This window comes from Lepus europaeus, chromosome 9, assembly GCF_033115175.1.
Source record: "Lepus europaeus isolate LE1 chromosome 9, mLepTim1.pri, whole genome shotgun sequence".
Classification (NCBI taxonomy): Eukaryota; Metazoa; Chordata; class Mammalia; order Lagomorpha; family Leporidae; genus Lepus; species Lepus europaeus.
The window spans coordinates 98,637,265-98,657,498 of NC_084835.1; the positions used below are offsets into that span (position 1 = coordinate 98,637,265).

At 42.0% G+C, this 20,234-nt stretch overlaps 1 protein-coding gene across 1 annotated transcript in view; it reads left to right on the forward strand.

The window, feature by feature from the left end:
* The window catches only part of ME2 (malic enzyme 2), a 69,942-nt gene extending 55,233 nt beyond the window's left edge, over nt 1-14,709 (forward strand). Inside the window, exons 14-16 of the mRNA XM_062201679.1 lie at nt 9,851-9,921; nt 10,563-10,661; nt 12,486-14,709. Of these exons, the coding sequence (XP_062057663.1) occupies nt 9,851-9,921; nt 10,563-10,661; nt 12,486-12,653 (338 nt within the window). The 3' untranslated portion in view covers nt 12,654-14,709. The remainder of the gene's footprint in view (nt 1-9,850; nt 9,922-10,562; nt 10,662-12,485) is intronic.
* Nucleotides 14,710-20,234: the final 5,525 nt, after the last annotated feature.

The following is a 20,234-nucleotide window of genomic DNA, read 5'->3' on the forward strand; positions in this document are numbered from 1 at the left end:
TTGTTTTGAATGTACATGTGGGAAAACTCAAGGAATTAAGGAAATCCAAAGTGCTCTGTGTTCCCTGATAACTTTATTCATATTGTTAATTATTTTATTACACAAATAATATAGTCCAAGGAAATCTTCAACAAGTTCATGGAAAACTCGTGTTATGAAAATACTTGAGGCCAGCACTGTGGCATAGTGGGTAAAGGCACCACCTGTGACACTGGCATTCCATACTGATGGGAGATTCTCACTCTCTCCCTCTCTCTTTGTAACTCTGACTTTCAAATAAAAAAATAAATCTTTAAAAAAAACTATGCATGGACTTCAAAATTTTGGTTGGCATTGTGGCATGGTGGGTAAAGCCAACACCTGTAACATTGTCATCCGGTGTGGGACCAGTTTTCATCCAAGCTGCTTTGCTTCTGATCCAGTGCTCTGCTGGTGGGCTAGGAAGAACAGTGGAGGATGGCATGGGTGTTTGGGCCCCTGTTATCCATGTGAGAGACCAGATGGGGCTCCTGGCTCCCGGCTTCAGCTTGGCCCAGCCCTCTGCAGCCATCTAGGAAGTGAACCAGTAGATGGAGGCCCTCTGTCTCTGTCTCTTCCTCTTTCTATAACTCTGACTTTCAAATAAATAAATCTAAAATAAAAAATTATTTAATGATTTTTTTCACTAAAATAAACATTTTAATTCCATTTACACAAACTTTAAAAATTTTATTTATTTATTTATTTGAAAGGTAGTTACGGGGGGTCTGGGAAACCTTCCATCTGCTGGTTCACTCCCCCAAGTGACCGCAATGACCAGGGCTAGGCCAAGCTGAAGCCAGGAGCCAAGAACTCCATCCAGATCTCCCACATGGGTGGCAGCATCCCCATTTCTTGGAACCATCATCCACTGCCTTCCCAGGTGAATTAGCAGGAAGCTGGATTAGAAATGGAGCAGCTGGGACTCAAGCCAGCTCTCTAATATAGGATGCCAGTATTACAGGTAACAGTTTAACCCACAGTGCCATAACGCTAGCCCATTTTACACAAATATTTTTTTAAAGATTTTATTTATTTATTTTAAAGGTAGAATTACAGACAGAAAGGGAGAAAGAGGTCTTCCATACGCTGGTTCACTCCCCAAATGGCCCCAATGACCAGGGCTGAGCCAGTCTGAAGCCAGGAGCCAGGAGCTTCTTCCAGGTCTCCCATACAGTTGCTGGGGTCTAAGCACTTGGACCATCTTCTGCTTTCCCAGGCCATAGCAGAGAACTAAATTGGAAGAAAAGCTGGGACTCGGCTGGCGCCGCGGCTCAATAGGCTAACCCTCCGCCTTGCAGTGCCGGCACACGGGTTCTAGTCCCGATTGGGGTGCCGGATTCTGTCCCGGATGCCCCTCTTCCAGGCCAGCTCTCTGCTGTGGCCAGGGAGTGCAGTGGAGGATGGCCCAAGTGCTTGGGCCCTGCACCCCATGGGAGACCAGGATAAGTACCTGGCTCCTGCCTTCGGATCAGCGCGGTGCGCCGGCCACGGCGGCCATTGGAGGATGAACCAATGGCAAAAGGAAGACCTTTCTCTCTGTCTCTCTCTCTCTCACTGTCCACTTTGCCTGTAAAAAATAAAATTAAAAAAAAAAAAAAAAAAAAAGCTGGGACTCAAAACTGGCACCCATATGGGATAATGGTGCCATAGGCAGAGGCTTATCCCACTACACCACAGCTCCGGCCCCCCACTAACATTTTGAAGTATCTTCATTTATATGTCATAAAAGTACTGGACAGGTGGTATAGTTATTTAGCTTTCTGGATATCTCCTTGGTGTCTCCTAATCCTACTTTTCAGATGTGGTGGCTCTCCCTTTCTGTTTCTGGTGGTTACCATCATGACAACTTATCTCCCTTTATCTTAATTCTTCCAATGTTACTGTGTACGCTGCCCACTGTGAAATATATAGTATACACATTACCTTCTGATGCCATAGTGATCCACTCCCCAAATGGCTGCAACGGCTGGAGCTGGGCCAACCCAAAGCCAGGAGCCAGGAGCTTTAGGTCTCCCACTCGGTTGCAGAAGCCCAAGCACTTGGGCCATCTTGTGCTGCTTTCCCAGGCCATCAGCAGGGAGCTGGATCAGAAGTGGAACAGCTAGGACTCAAACTGGTGCCCATAGAGGATGCTGGTGCTACAGGTGGAGGCTTAACCTAGTACACCACAGCACTGGCCTCAATACTTTTATCTTGAGGTGACCAGTTTCGAGAACTTTCAGTAGCAACCTAAGAGTGTTTATTAGCTTGCCACTGTAAAGAATGAGAAAAATCATCTGGTTTACCTTTTTTATCTCTTTTTAGTCTACTCTCTATTTTGACTAGTTAATATTTTCTACATTATGGAGAATTCATGTTTTCTTTTTAAATTTATGTTGTGTTTTGTTTTCCATGCTTTGCTTATAGATTGAGTTTGAATATTCAAGAGTGTGATTTGATATTCTAGAGTATACAAGTCTATATTACTAAATTTTTTATATTCAAATCTCACATATCTAATATAATGAATCTCCTCCTCTTTTTAAGTGATAGCTTTTTAAATTATTTATTATTTTATTGATTTGTCCCACTTTATTTGAAAGGCAGAGGACAAAGAATGATCTTCATTTACTGGTTTGCTCCCCAAATGCCTGCAGCAGCCAGAGCTGGGTGAGGATGACAGCAGGTGCCAGGCACTCAGTCCAGGTCTTCCACATGAGTGCTGCCTCCCAGGATGAGCACTGGCAGGAAGCTGGATCAGAAGTGGAGGAGCCAGCACTTGAACCAGGCACTAGGATAAGGAGTGCGGGCATCCCAAGCTGCATTTTAACTGCAGTTCTGATTTCTTGCCAGTAATTTTCATTTCTACTTTTTTTTTGAAGATTTTATTTATTTATTTGAGGGGTGGAGTTACAGACAATGAGAGGGAGAGACAGAGAGGTCTTCCTTCCATTGGTTCACTCCCCAGATGGCCACAACTGCCAGAGCTGTGCCAATCCAAAGCCAGGAGCCAGGTGCTTCTTTCCGATCTCCCACACGGATGCAGGGGCCCAAAGACTTGGGCCATCTTCTATTGCTTTCCCAGGCCATAGCAGAGAGCTGGATTGGTAGAAGGGCAGCCGGGACTAGAACCAGCACCCATATGGAGGACTAACCTACTGCGCCACGGCGCCAGCCCCTCATTTCTTTTTTTCTTTTTTTTTTTAATTTAATTTTATTTTTTTAGTTTTATTTATTTATTTTTTTTTGGACAGGCAGAGTGGACAGTGAGAGAGAGAGAGAAAGAGACAGAGAGAAAGGTCTTCCTTTTGCCATTGGTTCACCCTCCAGTGGCCGCTGCGGCCGGTGCACTGCGCTGATCTGAAGGAAGGAGCCAGGTGCTTATCCTGGTCTCCCATGGGGTGCAGGGCCCAAGCACTTGGGCCATCCTCCACTGCACTCCTGGGCCACAGCAGAGAGCTGGCCTGGAAGAGGGGCATCCAGGACAGAATCTGGCGCCCCAATTGGGACTAGAACCCGTTGTGCCGGCGCTGCAAGGCGGAGGATTAGCCTATTGAGCCGCGGCGCCGGCCCCTCAATTCTTCTTGATTCTGCTCCACAGCAAGCTCTTACATTCTAAATTCTTGTGTTTCCCACGCACATGTACTACTCCACTCTCTGTCTCACATTTCAGGACTAGGCTTTGAATCAGTTTTCTAAAGTACTTAGGGAAATTGTTTACATTTGTACATGTCTGAAAATGCCTTTCTTTTGTCCTGTCTCTTGATAGTCTGCTAGGGTCAGGATTTGTAGAGTGAAAGTCATCTTCCTCACCAGATTCACTTTGGGTGGCCCTTGCTGCTGGTGAGAAATGTGAAATCAGTGAGGGTCTCATTCCCCTCAGATCCAGTTCTCACTTGTTCTTTCTCACAGTCTTTGAACTGTTCTCTAAGATTCCTGGAAGCTTCCTGGGGTACTGTTGGGCTCGGGTTTATTTCCGTTTATCATGCCATTTCACTGTCTTTTCAGAGAATTTTTTTTTCTTTTAGTGGTGCTATTTCATTCCTTTATTTCATTATATATATAGATATATAGATTTTTTTTTTACCTTGAAGAACTTGGGTTTGACCATGGTGGAACCCCTCGCTTGTCCTTGACTTGGAAATGTGTTTTATGTTTTCACATCTGTCTTTTCTGTTCCATAACTTGGGAGGTTTCTGTAGTATTTCCTTATTGTACTTTTTAGTGTATGTTTAGTTTCAAGTCTTTTTTGTCTTTTTATTATGGAAAATTTCAGTCTTTAAGAAATAGAACAGGTGAGTAAATTCCCGTGTTCCAGTCTGCCATCTTTCAGCCTATAGCTTGTCTTTAATCTCTCTTCTTTCCACCCATCCCACCCTCACTGGGATATTTTTAAAACAAATGAGAGATATCTTATCATTTCATTTGCCAGTACTTCAGTATATGTCCAAAAAAATTAAGTATTCTTATTTTTGAAAACATTACAATGCTGATATCACACCAAAGGAGATTAACAATAACTAATTACAGGCATCTGTCAATTCAGTCAGTTTAAAAGTTTCCTTTTTTATATCCATATCTTTTTTTTTAAGATTTATTTTTATTTGAAAGGCAGAGTTACAGAGAGAAGGAGAGACAGAGAGAGAGGGAGAGAGAGAGATCTTCCATCCATTGGTTCATACCCCAAATGGCCGCAATGGCCGGAGCTGTGCTGATCTGAAGCCAGGTACTTCTGGGTCTCCCACATGGGTGCAGGGGCCCAAAGACTCGGACCATCTTTCACTGCTTTCCCAGTCCATGGCAGAGAGCTGGATTAGAAGTGGAGCAGCCAGGATTCGAACCGCTGCCCACGTGGGATGCCGGCACTGCAGGCAACGGCTTTACCAGCTACGCCACAGCACTGGCCCCTCCATATTTTTTTATTGTAGAATTTTTCTTTACTAAATGCTACTTTTAGGAAAAAGTTATAGTGTCTTTTAACTTTCTCTAGGGAAATACTAGGGTTCATTTTTATGCTTTGTTCTCCCCATACATTTCTGGTGGTCTTCACTTGTCCTTTATTTTAAAGGACTGTTGAGTAAACAGGGCTCAGCGTTGAATGTGCTTTATACTGTGTGTCCCTCAGTTTTGGGCCTTTCTCTGATTAGCTGGGAGGCTCAGATTAAGACGGACAGGTAGATGTGTAGTATCCATGGGCTGGCAGAGCCAAGCGTATTAGACCTGTTGTCAGGATGGAAGAGTACTCATTTGACCTGTGAATACCCTGGTGCTCTTGTGTATTAGCATTTCTTCTTTCCTCACATAATCATGATTGCCCTTTTTTTTTTAAAGATTTATTTATTTATTTATTTGAAAGTCAGAGTTACACAGAGAGAGGAGGGGAGGCAGAGAGAGAGAAAGGTCTTCCACCCGCTGGTTCACTCCTCAGTTGGCCACAACAGCCGGAGCTGCGCCTATCCGAAGCCAGGAGCCTCTTCCAGGTCTCCCATGTGGGTGTATGGGCCCAAGTACTTGGGCAATCCTCTGCTGCTTTCCCAGGCCATAGCAGAGAGCTGGATCAGAAGTGGAGCAGCTGGGACTCAAACCCATGCTCATATGTGATGCTGGCACTATAAGAAGCAGACCTGGCCGGCGCCGCGGCTTAACAGGCTAATCCTCCGCCTTGCGGCGCCAGCACACCGGGTTCTAGTCCCGGTCGGGGCGCCGGATTCTATCCCAGTTGCCCCTCTTCCAGGCCAGCTCTCTGCCATGGCCAGGGAGTGCAGTGGAGGATGGCCCAAGTGCTTGGGCCCTGCACCCCATGGGAGACCAGGAGAAGCACCTGGCTCCTGGCTTCGGATCAGCGCGATGCGCCGGCTGCAGCGGCCATTGGAGGGTGAACCAACGGCAAAAGGAAGACCTTTCTCTCTGTCTCTCTCTCTCACTATCCACTCTGCCTGTCAAAAAAATAAATAAATAAAAATTTAAAAAAAAAAAAAAAAAAGAAGAAGAAGCAGACCTGCTATGCCACAGTGCTGGCCCCTATGGTTGTCTATTGACACCCAGTATCTGTAGTAGAAATTCTCATCGTCAGTAATCTCTTTTTAGAACTTGACAGGGTTCAAAATCTGTCTCTTTCATCTGATAGTATTTTTATGGCATGAGAACATGAAAGAGAATACTATGTTGCTGATATTAATAAAGCCATTTTTTATATTTGACTGTTAAGGAATCTGGCAGTTGATTACTTTTGTAAAACACTTTAAAATCCTAAACTCATTAATAAAAATTATTTGCACTATAGATATAGACATAAAAAATGACCTAGCTGGGCCAGCTCTGTGGCGTAGCGGGTAAAGCTGCCGCCTGCAGTGCCAGCTTCCCATATAGGAGCCAGTTTGAGTCCCAGCTGCTCCACTTCCAATCCAGCTCTCTGTTCTGGCCTGGAAAAGCAGTAGAACATGGCCCAGGTGTTTGGGCCCCTCTTCCTTCTGGGGAGACCTGGAAGAAGCTCCTGGCTCCTGGCTTCAGATTGACCCAGCTCCTGCCATTGCGGCCATTTGGGGAGTGAACCAGCAGGTGGAAGACATCTCTATGCCTCTGCCTCTCTGTAATTCTGCCTTTCAAATAAATCTTTAAAAAAAATAATGACCTAGCAGTGGAATTAAAAATGGGTGTGAACCCGCATGGGAGACCAGGAGAAGCACCTGACTCCTGGCTTCGGATCAGTGAGATGCGCCGGCCACAGCAGCCATTGGAGGGTGAACCAACAGCAAAAAGGAAGACCTTTCTCTCTCTCTCTCTCTCTCTCTCTCTCTCTCTCTCTCTCTCTCCCTATCCACTCTGCCTGTCAAAAAAAAAAGAAAAAAAAAAAAAGGGTGTCAAAACAGAATTGGCAGGGCTGGCTCTGTGGCAAAGCATGTAAAGCAACTGCCTGCAGTGCCAGCATCCCATATGGGTGCCAGTTCAAGTCCCAGCTGCTCCACTTCTGATTTATCTCTCTGGTGTGGCCTGGGAAAGCAGTAGAAGATGGCCCAAGTCCTTGGGCCCCTGCACTCTCATGGGAAGTCTGGAAGAAGCTCTTGGCTCCTGACTTCAGATTGGCACAGCTCTGGCCTTTGTGGCCATCTGGGGAGTGAACCAGCAGATGGAAAGACCTCTCTCTCTCTCTCTCTCTCTCTCTAACTCTGCCTTATAAATCAATCAACCAATCAATCAGAATTGGCTGAAAGTTTGGTTATTAAGCCGCTTTAAAAAACCCTAAGGCTTTTATGATGTTTAAATTATGTAGTTCAGCAACTGTAACAACTGGATGAAATAATTTAAAAAATAAAACTTTAAAAGATCAAAAGGTATTGACTCAGTTGAAATATTGGAGGATTCCAGGTCAAGATAAGCAGAGTGCTAGAGCTCCCAAGAGGCAGGCCAGCATTCAGTGCCAGGTTTGTACTAGAAGCACTTAAGGATCAGGAGAAAGTGGCCAAAAAGTAAAACTGGGCTTTTCTTGAAGGAGGGACAAGGTTGACACCTTGTCAAAGATTGTAGTAAACGGCCACCGACTCTGGGCTGAAGCCCTTGAAATGAATTGTTTGCAGCAGCAGTGGTGATATAGAAAATCTCAAGCCTTTCTTCTGGACTGTCAGTTCCCACAAGTGCCCAGCAGAACAAACAGAACTCTTCTCTGAAAGAAGATAACACTCCCCAACCCTCAAATTGCTTTAAAAAAATTTTCAGGCTGGCGCCGCGGCTCACTAGGCTAATCCTCCTTCTGTGGCGCCGGTACCCCGGGTTCTAGTCCCGGTTAGGGCACCGGATTCTGTCCCGGTTGCTCCTCTTCCAGTCCAGCTCTCTGCTGTGGCCCAGGAAGGCAGTGGAGGATGGCCCAAGTGCTTGGGCCCTGCACCCGTGTGGGAGACCAGGAGGAAGCACCTGGCTCCTGGCTTCAGATTGGCGCAGTGCACCAGCCATAGCGGCCATTTGGGGGTGAACCAACGGAAAAAGGAAGACCTTTCTCTCTGTCTCTCTCTCACTGTCTAACTCTGCCTGTCAAAAATAAATAAATAAACTTTCAAATACAAGCCTTGTGACAGTACAAGACAGCAGAAATAACAAGACAGATACACTGAAACTCTAGATATAAGACAAATACAGTGAAATAATATCCTTATTATATTTATAGATAAAAGCCAAAATTGAAAGCATCAGCCAAGTGCCAGTAGAATTTTCAAGTACAAGAATCTAAATGAAATACTGAATGAAGGAGATTTACAGCAAATTAAACCAAAGAAAATTAATCAGTTGGAAGAAACCTCACAAAAATATAGAATGAAGCACAGAAACAGAAAGCAAAATACAAATTGGTATGAGTATGCCATTAATCAGTAAATATATCACTGAAATTCTAGAAGAAAATGAGAGCAAGAGTGAGCATAGGCAACGTTTACAGGCCTCATGACTAAGAATTTCTTGGAACTGATAAATGACAGTCAGCATTGAGGAACACAGAAACCCAGACAGGATAAGCATAAAGAAATTCACATTTAGAAGCACCATTGTGAGGGTTCAGTAAGTCCCAGCAAGAGAAGGATATTAAAGTGGCCAAAACAAAAAGATTTCCTTTAAAGAAACACCTGTTAGACTTCAGCTGACACCACAACAACACTGATGCCAAGAGGCAGTGATCTGCTTATGCTGCTTGTAGGAGATACTTGCCAAGCTAGAATTCAGTATACAGTGAAAATATCTTCCAGGGATTAGGCAGCATGAAGACATTCTCAGAAAAACAAGAAATGGGATTCATCGCCTACAGACCTATACGAAAGGAAGGGGTATTTTGTTCCTCAGGCAAAAGAGATAATCCCAGATACAAGTTTAGAGCTGCAGAAAGGAATTAAGAACAAAAATTTGTCAGAATATAGATGAAACAAAGTGGATGTTAGTTATGTATGCAGAGCAAAACACTAATGACGTGATTTTGAAAAACACATAGAAACAATTGAAATATACAGCAGAGACATTTGTCTGCTACAGTGGTTAAGACACCATTTGGGACATCTGTGAAAGCAGTGGACCATGGCCCAAGTCCTTAAAAAAAGAAAGAGAGCTAAGTGATTATTTTCCACAGGAAAGTGTCCATGACATCTAAAACTCAAAAACCAGAAGAAATATAAGCAGGTTATTTAAAAGTAAGAGATAAATATTAAAGCCAGCTAAAAGAATTAAAAGCAGTTGCTTTCCTAGAGCAAGAAGTAGAGGCTAGATGTGGGCTGGAAACATGTTTTTCTGTATTAAGCATCGATGGATTTTATGCACTTGTAATTTTGAAAAGTATAAGAGCTAAATTGAGGAAAGCTATTTGATATTTTTTAAGCTTTTATTTATTTGAAAGGCAGAGCTACAGAGAGAAAGAGAGGTCTTCCATCTGCTGGCTCACTCCCCATTTGGCCCCAATGGCCAGAGCTGAGCCGATCCGAAGCCAGGAGCCAGGAGCTTCTTCCAGGTCTCCCATGCAGGTACAAGGTCCCAAGGACTTGGGCCATCTCCCACTGCTCTCCCAGGTCATAGCAGAAAGCTGGATTGAGAGTGAAGCAGCCGGCTCTAACCAGCTCTCATACGGGATGCTGGCACTGCTGACGGCGGCTTTACACAGTGCCTGCCCCTATTTGGTATTTCTAAAATTATTTCTTTAGTGAATAAGAATTGCAATGGTTAACATGGGTGTCTGACTTGATTTTAACTTGGACTTCAATTTTCCTTTGGGGAGCTGTTTGGGATGGGAGTTGCTTAACATTTATTTGCTTCAATACAGGGATTTGACTCCTTTCATTTGGAAAGTGACTTTACTAAATAAACTATTTAAAATCTGTCCTAGGTGTGGCTTTAGCGGTTATTCTCTGTCACACCCGTCATATCAGTGACAGTATTTTCCTAGAAGCTGCAAAGGTAAATGTTATAAATATTCTTGTTTATTTTATAAGGGACGAATTACTCTGAAGATGAATGGATCTAAAAATTAAAGCAGAGAGAGAATGAGTTAAATCTACCTTACTAATGAAAAGAAAACTACCCATGCAGTACTTTTTTGATTTGCCTGTCTACCTTTATATGAAATTAATTTCTTTAAATCATAATTTTAAATATTTGATTGGAAGCTTTGAATCCCTTCATAACACTTAGACTATACTTGTATCATATATATTGGAATATAACATTGTAACAGCAGAGATAAGATCCAGCTCTTTGCCTGTTTTTAATGGACAGGTGCCGGTCTTATTTGGAATGATGACAGACTTTGAGATATCAGTTCTGAAGAACTCATGTTAATACAGATACTAATGTCTATTTTCACTGTAGCTGTAGTAATTAAGTCAAGCCTTGTATGTATTAAGTGGACTATATTATAAAATCTAAGTCTGGTCATTTATTATTTAGTGGTAAGTAGTTTTAATTTCTGCAGTGGCTTAGCGTATTCTTGTAAAAAGGAAAAAATGTGTATTCTGTTTTTCTAATGCTTTCTTCATTTTACTATGTCCCTTTCTCTGTTATTTAAATAAATAATTGTTAAATGCTATTTTTTTCTTCAGGCACTGACAAGTCAATTGACAGATGAAGAGCTAGCTCAAGGGAGACTTTACCCACCCCTTGCCAATATTCAGGAAGTTTCTGTTAACATTGCTATTAAAGTAAGTAGTAATCTACCACTTTACATAAAATTTAATGACATTTCCTTATGCAAGTAATACAAATCAACTAGATAGTTTTGAAACATTTGGAAGTATGCAAAGAAGAAATTTTTAGTGATCCATATTCTTCCTATGAGAATATAACACACATTATTATTTTGGCTTTTGTTGCCAAAAATCTTCTTTGTAAGCATACACACACACACACACACATGCACATATCAACTTTGACTTTTTTTTTTTAAGATCTATTTATTATTTGAAAAGCAGAGTTCCAGAGAGGCAGAGGCAGTAAGAGAGAGAGAGATCTTCCACCCACTGGTTCACTCCACAGATGGCTGCAATGGCTGGAGCTGGGCCAATCTGAAACTAGGAACTAGGAGCTTCTTCCAGGTCTCCCATGCTATGCAGGGGCCCAAGGAATTGGGCCATCTTCCACTGCTTTCCCAGGCCCATAGAAGAGAGCTGGATTGGAAGTGGAGCAGCTGGGTCTCGAACGGCACCCATATCAGATGTCGGCACCATACGTGGTGGCTTTACCCACTATGCCACAGCGCCAGCCCTAGCCTGTTCTTATAACTGATTTCTCACTGTACTTTTTCCACTTAAAAGTATTATAAACCTTTTCTATGTAAGTCATTAATTATTCTCATGCATGATATTCCCTTTGTTAGTATAGCATGATTTGGCCATTTTTCTATTTTTGGACATCTAAGTGTTTTTTAGTTTCTTATTTGAAATAACACCATGGTGAACATCCTCACAGATAATCTTTATGTGTATTTGTGATGGTTTTTCATTATGTTCCAGTCATAAAAGCAAAAGGTGTTAATGTGCTTAAGGCTTCTGAAACATATTGCCCAACATCTCTTAGAAAAAATGTACTGATTTCCATTATACCAGTTATGGGTATGTCTTTTCCCACACTTAAGAGCAAAGGAGAAAATGGGTCAGGAGAGTAGGCAAGGCTTCATGTATGCCCCAATCCCAACCCACAGCCACTGAGCCCTCACTTTCAGCCCTGGGGGGGGGGGGGGAGAGGGAGGGAGGGAGGAAGGAAGGTAGGAAGGAAGAGAGAGGCAGAGGCAGAGAGAGGGGCAGAGAGAGAGAAAAAGAGAGAGAAAGAGGAAGGAAGGGAGGGAGGGAGGGAGAGAGAGAGAAAGAGAGGGAGAGAGAGAGAGAAAGAAAGAGAAAGCAAGCAAGCCTAAGCTGAGAACTTAACAGTGTGACAGGCATATAGTTGTCTCCTGCCCTGCAGGGACCATTTCCGTATTCCTCACGTAGGGTTTTTTCTCACTACCAGTCGTGGTGTGGAGCCTGTTTGAAAAGATCAGAAGTCCACTCAAGCCACCTTCTTTCTAGGGTCCATCCCTGATCTGTAATTTCTGTGCCTCCTAGTCCAAATTCAGAGTGAAAAAAGCATCTGGCTCACCTTGGGTGAGGTTTTCACCCCCGTGGCTGGGAAGCAGAGTCTCCTATGCCCACCCTTTCAACTGGGCTGGGGTGGGGCAATCATGATGGGCTGTGCAGGGTACCCAACGTAAGTCCACTACACTGATACAGTAGAACTTAAATTTGTTTGTTAGACTGAAATATTAGGGAACTGCTAATAATTCTGTTGACTAGAACATATAATATTTTTCATGAAGTTACAGTTGATTTTTATTTCATCTTTTAAACTTTGCATAGTTTACAAGTATGTCATATAGTATCTTTATTTTGAATAAAATTGCCTTTCTTCTGAACTCATTTCCTTATGTTATAATAGTACTTTCTCTAATAGGTGTTTATGGTGCCTACACAATAATCTTACTTCCTTTTCAGATTACAGAATACCTGTATGCTAATAAAATGGCATTCCGATACCCAGAACCTGAAGACAAGGCCCAGTATATTAAAGAAAGGATATGGCGAAGTGAATACGATTCCCTGCTCCCGGATGTGTATGAATGGCCAGAATCTGCATCACGGCCTCCCCAGATAACAGAATAGGAGCCCTCCCGCTGATGCATCAGTACTCCCGTGCTTCAGAGAGCCCTTCTGTCCAAACAGAAAGCTGCAGTGTTCTCAGACTTACGGTGTTCCCTGTGTTTTATTCTCCCTCACCCCCACCTCTTTGCGTGACTTCTGTTTTTCCCATTGGGTCACCCATCTGTTGGGGAGTGGATGTGTTGACTGTATTGTTAATGCCCACCAGCACCCTACATTAATTCTAATTCGTAGCCCATGGCATACCCAAGAGCTGTTACAGATGTATCTGTGAACATCTTGACTTGCACTCTTCTTCATGCTTGCCAGGCATTTACTACTGCAGGTAATAATCGTGTCTCACCCCGTTCTTTTAGGGCTTCTACAATGGAAATTTGCCTCTGTACGTCTGAATACAGAATTTTGAAAACAAACCACATTCCAAGGAAGAATTGTTAGTATCTAAAATTGTTCTTTTGTACCTGCTTCATTTTACATCCATGCTCTGAAGTTCCTTTGTGGTAGACAGATAGAGGGCAAGATGAAAAATCCACCCTATTTATTTTCTGGAACCAAATCAAGGCTTAACTGTATACCGTTATAAGAAAGTATCAGGAACTGTTGCTGCCTGTCAACAAGTCATTTTCCACAGTATATGAGAATCACTTTCATTTAATAAAAATAATTAGTTGTTTCAGTTATGCTACCTTATTGCCCAGCTAGAAATTTAGGTTTGCTTATTAGGAAAAACGTATTTTTATTTTCTTCACTTCTAGTTGATTTCAGTATGCCTATCATAATGACTAACCTGAAATGGCTTTTAAAAAATAAATTAGTCCTGTTTCAGGTCTAAGTGAGCTGCGTGTAAGCAGAGTGCTGTACCCCTGCTGCAGCAGCAGCACTCTGTGACTTGAGATGATTGGCAGTGTCCCTGTGATACATTCCTTTTAATATCATTAGTGATGATGACTCTCCAGTGAAGGTGAATTTAAATTTTTTTTAAAACCATCAAAATTACTTTGGAACAAAGTGGGGATGGATTAAATAGATGTTCAGGCTAGGAAATGCCATATTTAGTTCCAGTAAATTCTGTAATAATTGGCAGAAACCAGATTTTCTGTGGCTTACAAATGGGAGAGTTCTAAAAATCGAGGAGCATTTTGAAACAGAGTCAAATTGCAATACCACCTCCCTACCAGGATTGCTTCAAGTGAACAGAACTTTTAAATATGCTCATTCTCAAATAATGATAGCCATTCAGAGGCACCTATCAGCATGTACGTTATCGTTATTTCTCTGCAGGAGGAAAGGGGCTTTTACTCATCCCTTCTTTCTGTAAAGATACATGAGTAATAATTTTGAAAGTGATTTATAGTTAAGGATGCGTAGAATGGCATTGCCATTTGGAGTGTAGGAAAATGCAATTGGATAACCAATATAGCAGATGAGTAAAGTCAGAAATCTGTTTCATAAAATAAGGAGCTAGGTCACAAGCTTCTTTAAAAGAAAGATTTTTGTTTTTCCTGTTACCTGTATGAAGACAAGATCACCCCTAAAAAAATCTTGATTTTAATTTAGAATTACAAGTATGATTGTTGTATTGTTTTTTGCTAGTGCTTATTGAAGGCAGGAACACCTGCAGAATTAGAGTAACTCAACTCAGATACTTGCTTGTTGAAGATCACTAGAACAGCCTTTAACGGAAATTATTAAGTTGCTTAGTGGGAAAAAAATAAACTAAATGGCATTTAATCTGTTTAAGATTAAAAATCTTAATACTTCTTAGCCTTGCATAAAGAACTACCTATTTGCATTGTTATTTATGAATCGGCATATTAGCTATTGATTATTGGATGTAAATTAAATTTAAATATTTTAATATTTAAGCAAAGAGTGCAGGCAGGAATTATTAGCATTGAAAAGACAGGAGTAGGAGGCCAATAATGGCCTCAAATTGGAAAAGAAACTAAAACATTTGTGCCTTCTATGGGAGCTTGTACTGATCAAGAAGGTAATTGTTTTAAAGAACAGCAATGGAACCTCTCTTACATTCTTTTTAATAAAGAAGAAATTCTGTAGATGAGTTTGTTAGTAATTACTGAGTAGGAAAAAGAATACATGTTACTCTCTGCCACCACCTGTAGTATGAAACATGGATAACTAGTGAGGGTAAGGTTTATTGACAATAAAGGGGAAGTTTTCAAGATCTTGGTTAAAATATTCTTAATGAAATGATGGCTTTTAAAAAAAAAGATTTATTTATTTATTTATTTGAGTTATGCAGAGAAAGAAGGAGAGGCAGAGAGAGAGAGAGATAGAGAGAGAGGTCTTCCATCCGCTGGTTTACTCCCCAGTTGGCCGCAATGGCTGGAGCTGCGCTGATCCAAAGTCAGGAGCCAGGAGCTGCTTCTGTGTCTCCCATGCAAGTGCAGGGCCCGAAAGAATTTGGCCATCTTCCACTTCATTCCCAAGCCATAGAGAGAGCTGGATCTGAAGTGGAGCAGCTGGGACTTGAACCAGCTCCTACGTGGGATGCTGGCACTGCAGGTGGTAGCTTCACCTGCTACGCACAGAGCTGGCCCCAGGGATGGCTTCATTACCAAGTGGTTGCCTCAGCATCCCTGTGAACCTTTAAAGTGCAGATGCCTCCGATCCCCGCTCCTGTCCTCATGACCATTGCCTTAAAGCCCTGTTGGGATCATCTGGAGAGCTAAAGCTGCAGGGGCTGTGGGGCGGGGCCTGACAGTCTGCATTTCTGACATGCTCCCAGGTGGTGTCCCAGCTGCTGGTCCAGGAACACCCCAGAGAGGCAGTGCTCCAGAGCCCTGGGTGTGGTGTGCAGTTTAAATTAGTGCTTATGTGGTAAACCCCTCACTTTAAATGGGAAGGATCAGCTGAAGTTAGGTTTTCACACATAATCGTTTTCATCCAGTTTTGTTAGTTTCATTTTTAAAGATATTTATAAGGACAAAAATTAATAAAACTTTAGATGTTTCTGAAAATAAAAACTAGAATACTGTTTCATTGTGAATGACAGATTTGTAGCATGCTTAGATGAAACCTAGCAACCGGTTTTGATTCGTAAAAGACCACCTGCCAGTGGGCATTTGTTTGCTATTAATTCTATGCTTTGTCCTTCCTTTCTGTCAGTTGCCAGCCTCTGGAGAAAGAGGATTTGACGATTTTTGCAGAAGAATTGCTGATGAATTAAGAGCTATACATAGTAAGGAGTGTGGAGTGTAATTTGCTGCTCTCAGATAACAGAAAGTCCCCAGGGGCTGGGGAGAGGAGGGTGGGGAGAACCCACTTCCTCCAAGTCCGCTGTGGCCTCTTTCTCAGGCCCACTCAGTGCCCCTCAGGGAAGCCTTCATTCTCTTAAATATCTCGAGAGTTCTGTTCACTCACCAAAATGGAATCAGCTCTTTTGAGGATCTTTACTACATGAGAATATTAATATAAATCTCAAAGCCATGCTGGATTCCGTATAAAGGGCAAAGGATGAAATAGCTGCCAACTGCATTTCCATCCAAGACAAGGACCTGTGTTCAGGTGCAGGCCCCTGCTGGCTACAGAAAATGGCCCAGATTCGTTACCTACTTTGGCTCTCAACTCATTTGTGATACGTGCTTTGTTCCTGTGAGGGTTAAAATGAAGCCTCTACAGCTGATCTATGGTAACACACTTAAAATATTCAAGATAATTCAGCTGTAGAAAAGTTCCCCCTTTTCTGAAATCAGAATTAAATTTTTTCATTAAGCAGAGAGAAAACCCAGTGCTCTGTTTGAAATTTCAGTAAACTGGAGTGGGGTTATTTAGGACATGACTCTTATTTCATAATTCCCTTAATGCTTATCAGAGTTACTTAGATAAACTAGTGCTTAGATTTTTAAAACAATTATTTTCCTTTCTTGGATAAGGAAAATTGTGCCTCTCAAAGAGAAAGCTGTTCATAGTTTAGTTGCATGAAATATATCCATGGAATCAAATGACTTGAATACATGATACCTTTTGGTAGGTAGCATTTTACCTACAAATGAAGTTTTCAATATAGCTATTAAATATTTCATATTTAATGTTTTTTCCAAGTGAAACCTTATCTGCCACTTTGCTATTTGGAAGGTTTTCCTAAATTTATCATGCTTTTCTAATTTTAAGACTAAGGGAGATTTATAGGTGTGAAAATATGCATATATAAAAACTCAGTTGTCAGGGCTTCCTTTTATGTTCTAGAACAAGTATTTCTCCTTTCCTAATTTTAAGTGTATATTCTAGTAAACATTGATTCTTACATCATTGAATTGTCACCTACAGATTTGGTATATACAAAGGTACTTCAAAAAGTTTGTGGAGAGTGGAATAATACAAATATTTTGATTCAAAAAAATTGAAACTCAGGCATACAAAGATTCTTTAAGACACTTGTATAAAATGTATTATGACAAAAAATGATGCAGGGATTTAAAAAATTTTTTACACTACAACATCTTTGAATTCCATTTTTCCATGAAATTTCTGAAGTATTCTTGTAGGGTGGTGACCAATGACAAGCTAAGTGTGTTGGGCAGTCCCTGCTGTGTGCCAGGTGTTCTGAGTGTTCCAGGTACCTTACGTATTTAATTCTTGCTGTTACTCAGTTTTGTTGCCTGTTTTACAAAGACAGGCACTGAGAGAGTAAGCGACTTGCCAAAGGATCTCCTTTGGCAAAGCTGGGCTCTGAGTTTAGACTCCACTCTGAGGGAGTAATGTCTTCAAGAACTATTGTTTCAAGAGAAAATTGATCACCTTTCTTTTAAGATCAGTGTGAGTTTTTTTTTAATGTGCTTTTCCAGTTCATTTTTTTTTTATCTTTTTCTTTTTAAGATTTATTTATTTATTTATTTGAAAGCCAGAGTTACACAGAGAGAGGAGGAGAGGCATAGAGAGAGGTCTTCCATCCTCTGGTTTACTCCCTAATTGGCTGCAACGGCTGGAGCTGTGCCAATCCAAAGCCAGGAGCCAGGAGCATCTTCCAGGTCTCCTACACGGGTGCAGGGGCCCAAGGACTTGGGCCATCTTCCACTGCTTTCCCAGGCCATAGCAGAGAGCTGGATCGGAAGTGGAGCAGCCGAGTCTTGAACCGGCGCCCATATGGGATGCCAGCACTGCAGGCGGTGGCTTAACAAATGCTATGCCACAGTACCAGCCCCTGTTTTCATGTTTAATTCAAACACAATACAAATCTTATTCATTAGTCTTCAGCATTTTAAGTATTGGATATATAAAATAAAAGTTTGGTTTTGAATTTGATTAATTATGGCAAAGATTATCAGTAGCCAGGTCCACTAACATCTTTTGATTTAATAACACAGAACCACCAAATGCTGTCACTTCAGTACAAATAAGTTTCAGTTATGCTTATATATTGTATTTTGTGTCAATGTGCATTTGTATTGTAAGATATATTCTAGATATCTATTGTATTATATGCTTACACAACTCCTTCCATTAAAAGGTGAGAACAGTAAACAAGTAACAGAAGATGTATGTGTAGAACTAAGGAATTTCTGAAGAGACCTATTTTAGCTAAATATTGAACAAAAATGTTCTGCCCAATGTTTTGTTACTCTTTGCCTAAAGACCTTTAAAATTAATTCAAATTAAGGCCATAGTTTTGCAATTGATATTTTTCATTATTTGCTTTGATAACAGCCGAACTATTCATTACTCATGGAAGCCACACAGCATGCCCCATTGTTTAGCCTTTCTCATCTTTGTGTTTAAGACAACATAATGGAATGAACGGTCTTGTGGTAGTTGCTCATGGGAATGCTAGTTAAGGGAAAGCCTTGTGTAGAGCATATTATACTAGATTGGCTTGTTACAGGTGGTTGCAGGGGGTTGGTCTAAAATTTAATTATGTGAATTGTCTTCTCCTTTGTGATATGAGATTTGTGCTCTTATATTTTCTTAGTAAAATTTTCCTGTGCATAAAGAATGCTTGATGACATTGCTTTTAAAGTTGGGTATGCACAGAACACTTTTTTTTTTTTTTAATTATTTTATTTGGAAGGGTTACAGAGAGATTTTTCCATCTGTTGGTTCACTCCCCCAAGAGGCCACAACAGCCAGGGCTGGGCCAGGCCAAAGGCAGGAAGGAGCTGGGAGCTTCATCTGGGTCTCCCACGTGGCTGCAGGAGCTCAAGGACTTGGGCCATCTGCTGCGCTTCCCCCCCCGCTTATTAGCAGGGAGCTGGGTCAGAAGTGGAGGAGCCAGTGCCCATAAGGGATGCCCAGTGTCACAGCTGGCTGCTTAACCTGCTACACCGTAATGCTGGCCCCCTGGACACTTTCTGAATTTGGTGCTATTGGGACCTGCATTGTGGCACAGCAGGTTAACCCGCTTGTCATGCTGGCCTCTCAGAGTGTCACTCTCACCAGAAAGCCTTGCTTCATAACCCGGAGAAGATCAGAAGAGGCTGTCTTCTGGCTCCCCCACCTCCCAGCTTCCCAGGCACCTTGAGAGGGTGGAAAGCAGCAGCCCCTGCTGTTGAACATCAGCCCTTTCCCAGGACATCAGTCTGGCCATGATGGATCCTGGCACGCAGAGGACCACTCCGTAATCTAAGGAAATACGGGCATTGTCCAGACCCCAGAAATGACCTGACACCCACAGCCCCGCATCCAGGCTGTATTCCTTCTCAATAGGAGTTTTAGTCATGTGCTAGCCTGTACCCCCTTGAGATGAAATTTCTTGCGATGACCAGTCTTCCCATCATCCTGCTTCCCAAAACTGTCCACAGTGAATCTGACTTCCATGGACGCTCTGCAAAACCATCACACCAAAACCCCGGTCCTGAAATACAGGGGAACTTCACAAAGCTAGTGGGGAGCAGAATTAAAAGATGATACGCATTTTCCATGAAGTCTTTGAGGACCCCCTCATACTTGCAAAAATAAAAACAACCACCTTTATGCACAGGGTTGCCTGTGACCACACTGTGATAGCAAAAAGCGATCACAAAACTTGGAGGACTGATGGAGTATAGAGTCACTGGGTGACCACTGGACAGACGACGGTGGAGGGAAGTGAGGAAGTTTGCATTGTGTACTGATTCCGGGCTGTGCAGTCAAAGCTGGTGCTGCTTGGCACTTCCTTCCCAAAAGAACTTTGTGTTCAGCTGCAGAGAGTGCAACTCCACTGGTACTTTTTTTTCCTTTTTGTCTACTGTGGCCTTGAATTACCATGTGTGGGCCCCTTGTTTTCAGACTGAAGAACCTTCTTTAATTTTTTTTTTTCTTTAAGAATTCTTTATTTGAAAGGCAGAGTTAACAGAGGGAGAGGCAGACAAGGTGGGAGAGGTCTTCCGTGTGCTGGTTCGCTAGGGCTTGAGCCAGTGCTCTCATGGGATGCCGGCGTCACAGGTGGCGGCTTAACCCACTGCACCTTACTGCAAACCCGTTTTAGTATTTCTTGTAAAGTAGGTCTGATAGCAACAAATTATCTCCATTTTTTGGTCTTTATGGGAAAGCATTTTTGCCTTTTTCAAAAGGTGGCTTTGCTGGATATAGGATTCCTAGCCAACTTTTTTTTTTTTTATTATTTTTTTACTTGGTTTTTTTTTTTTT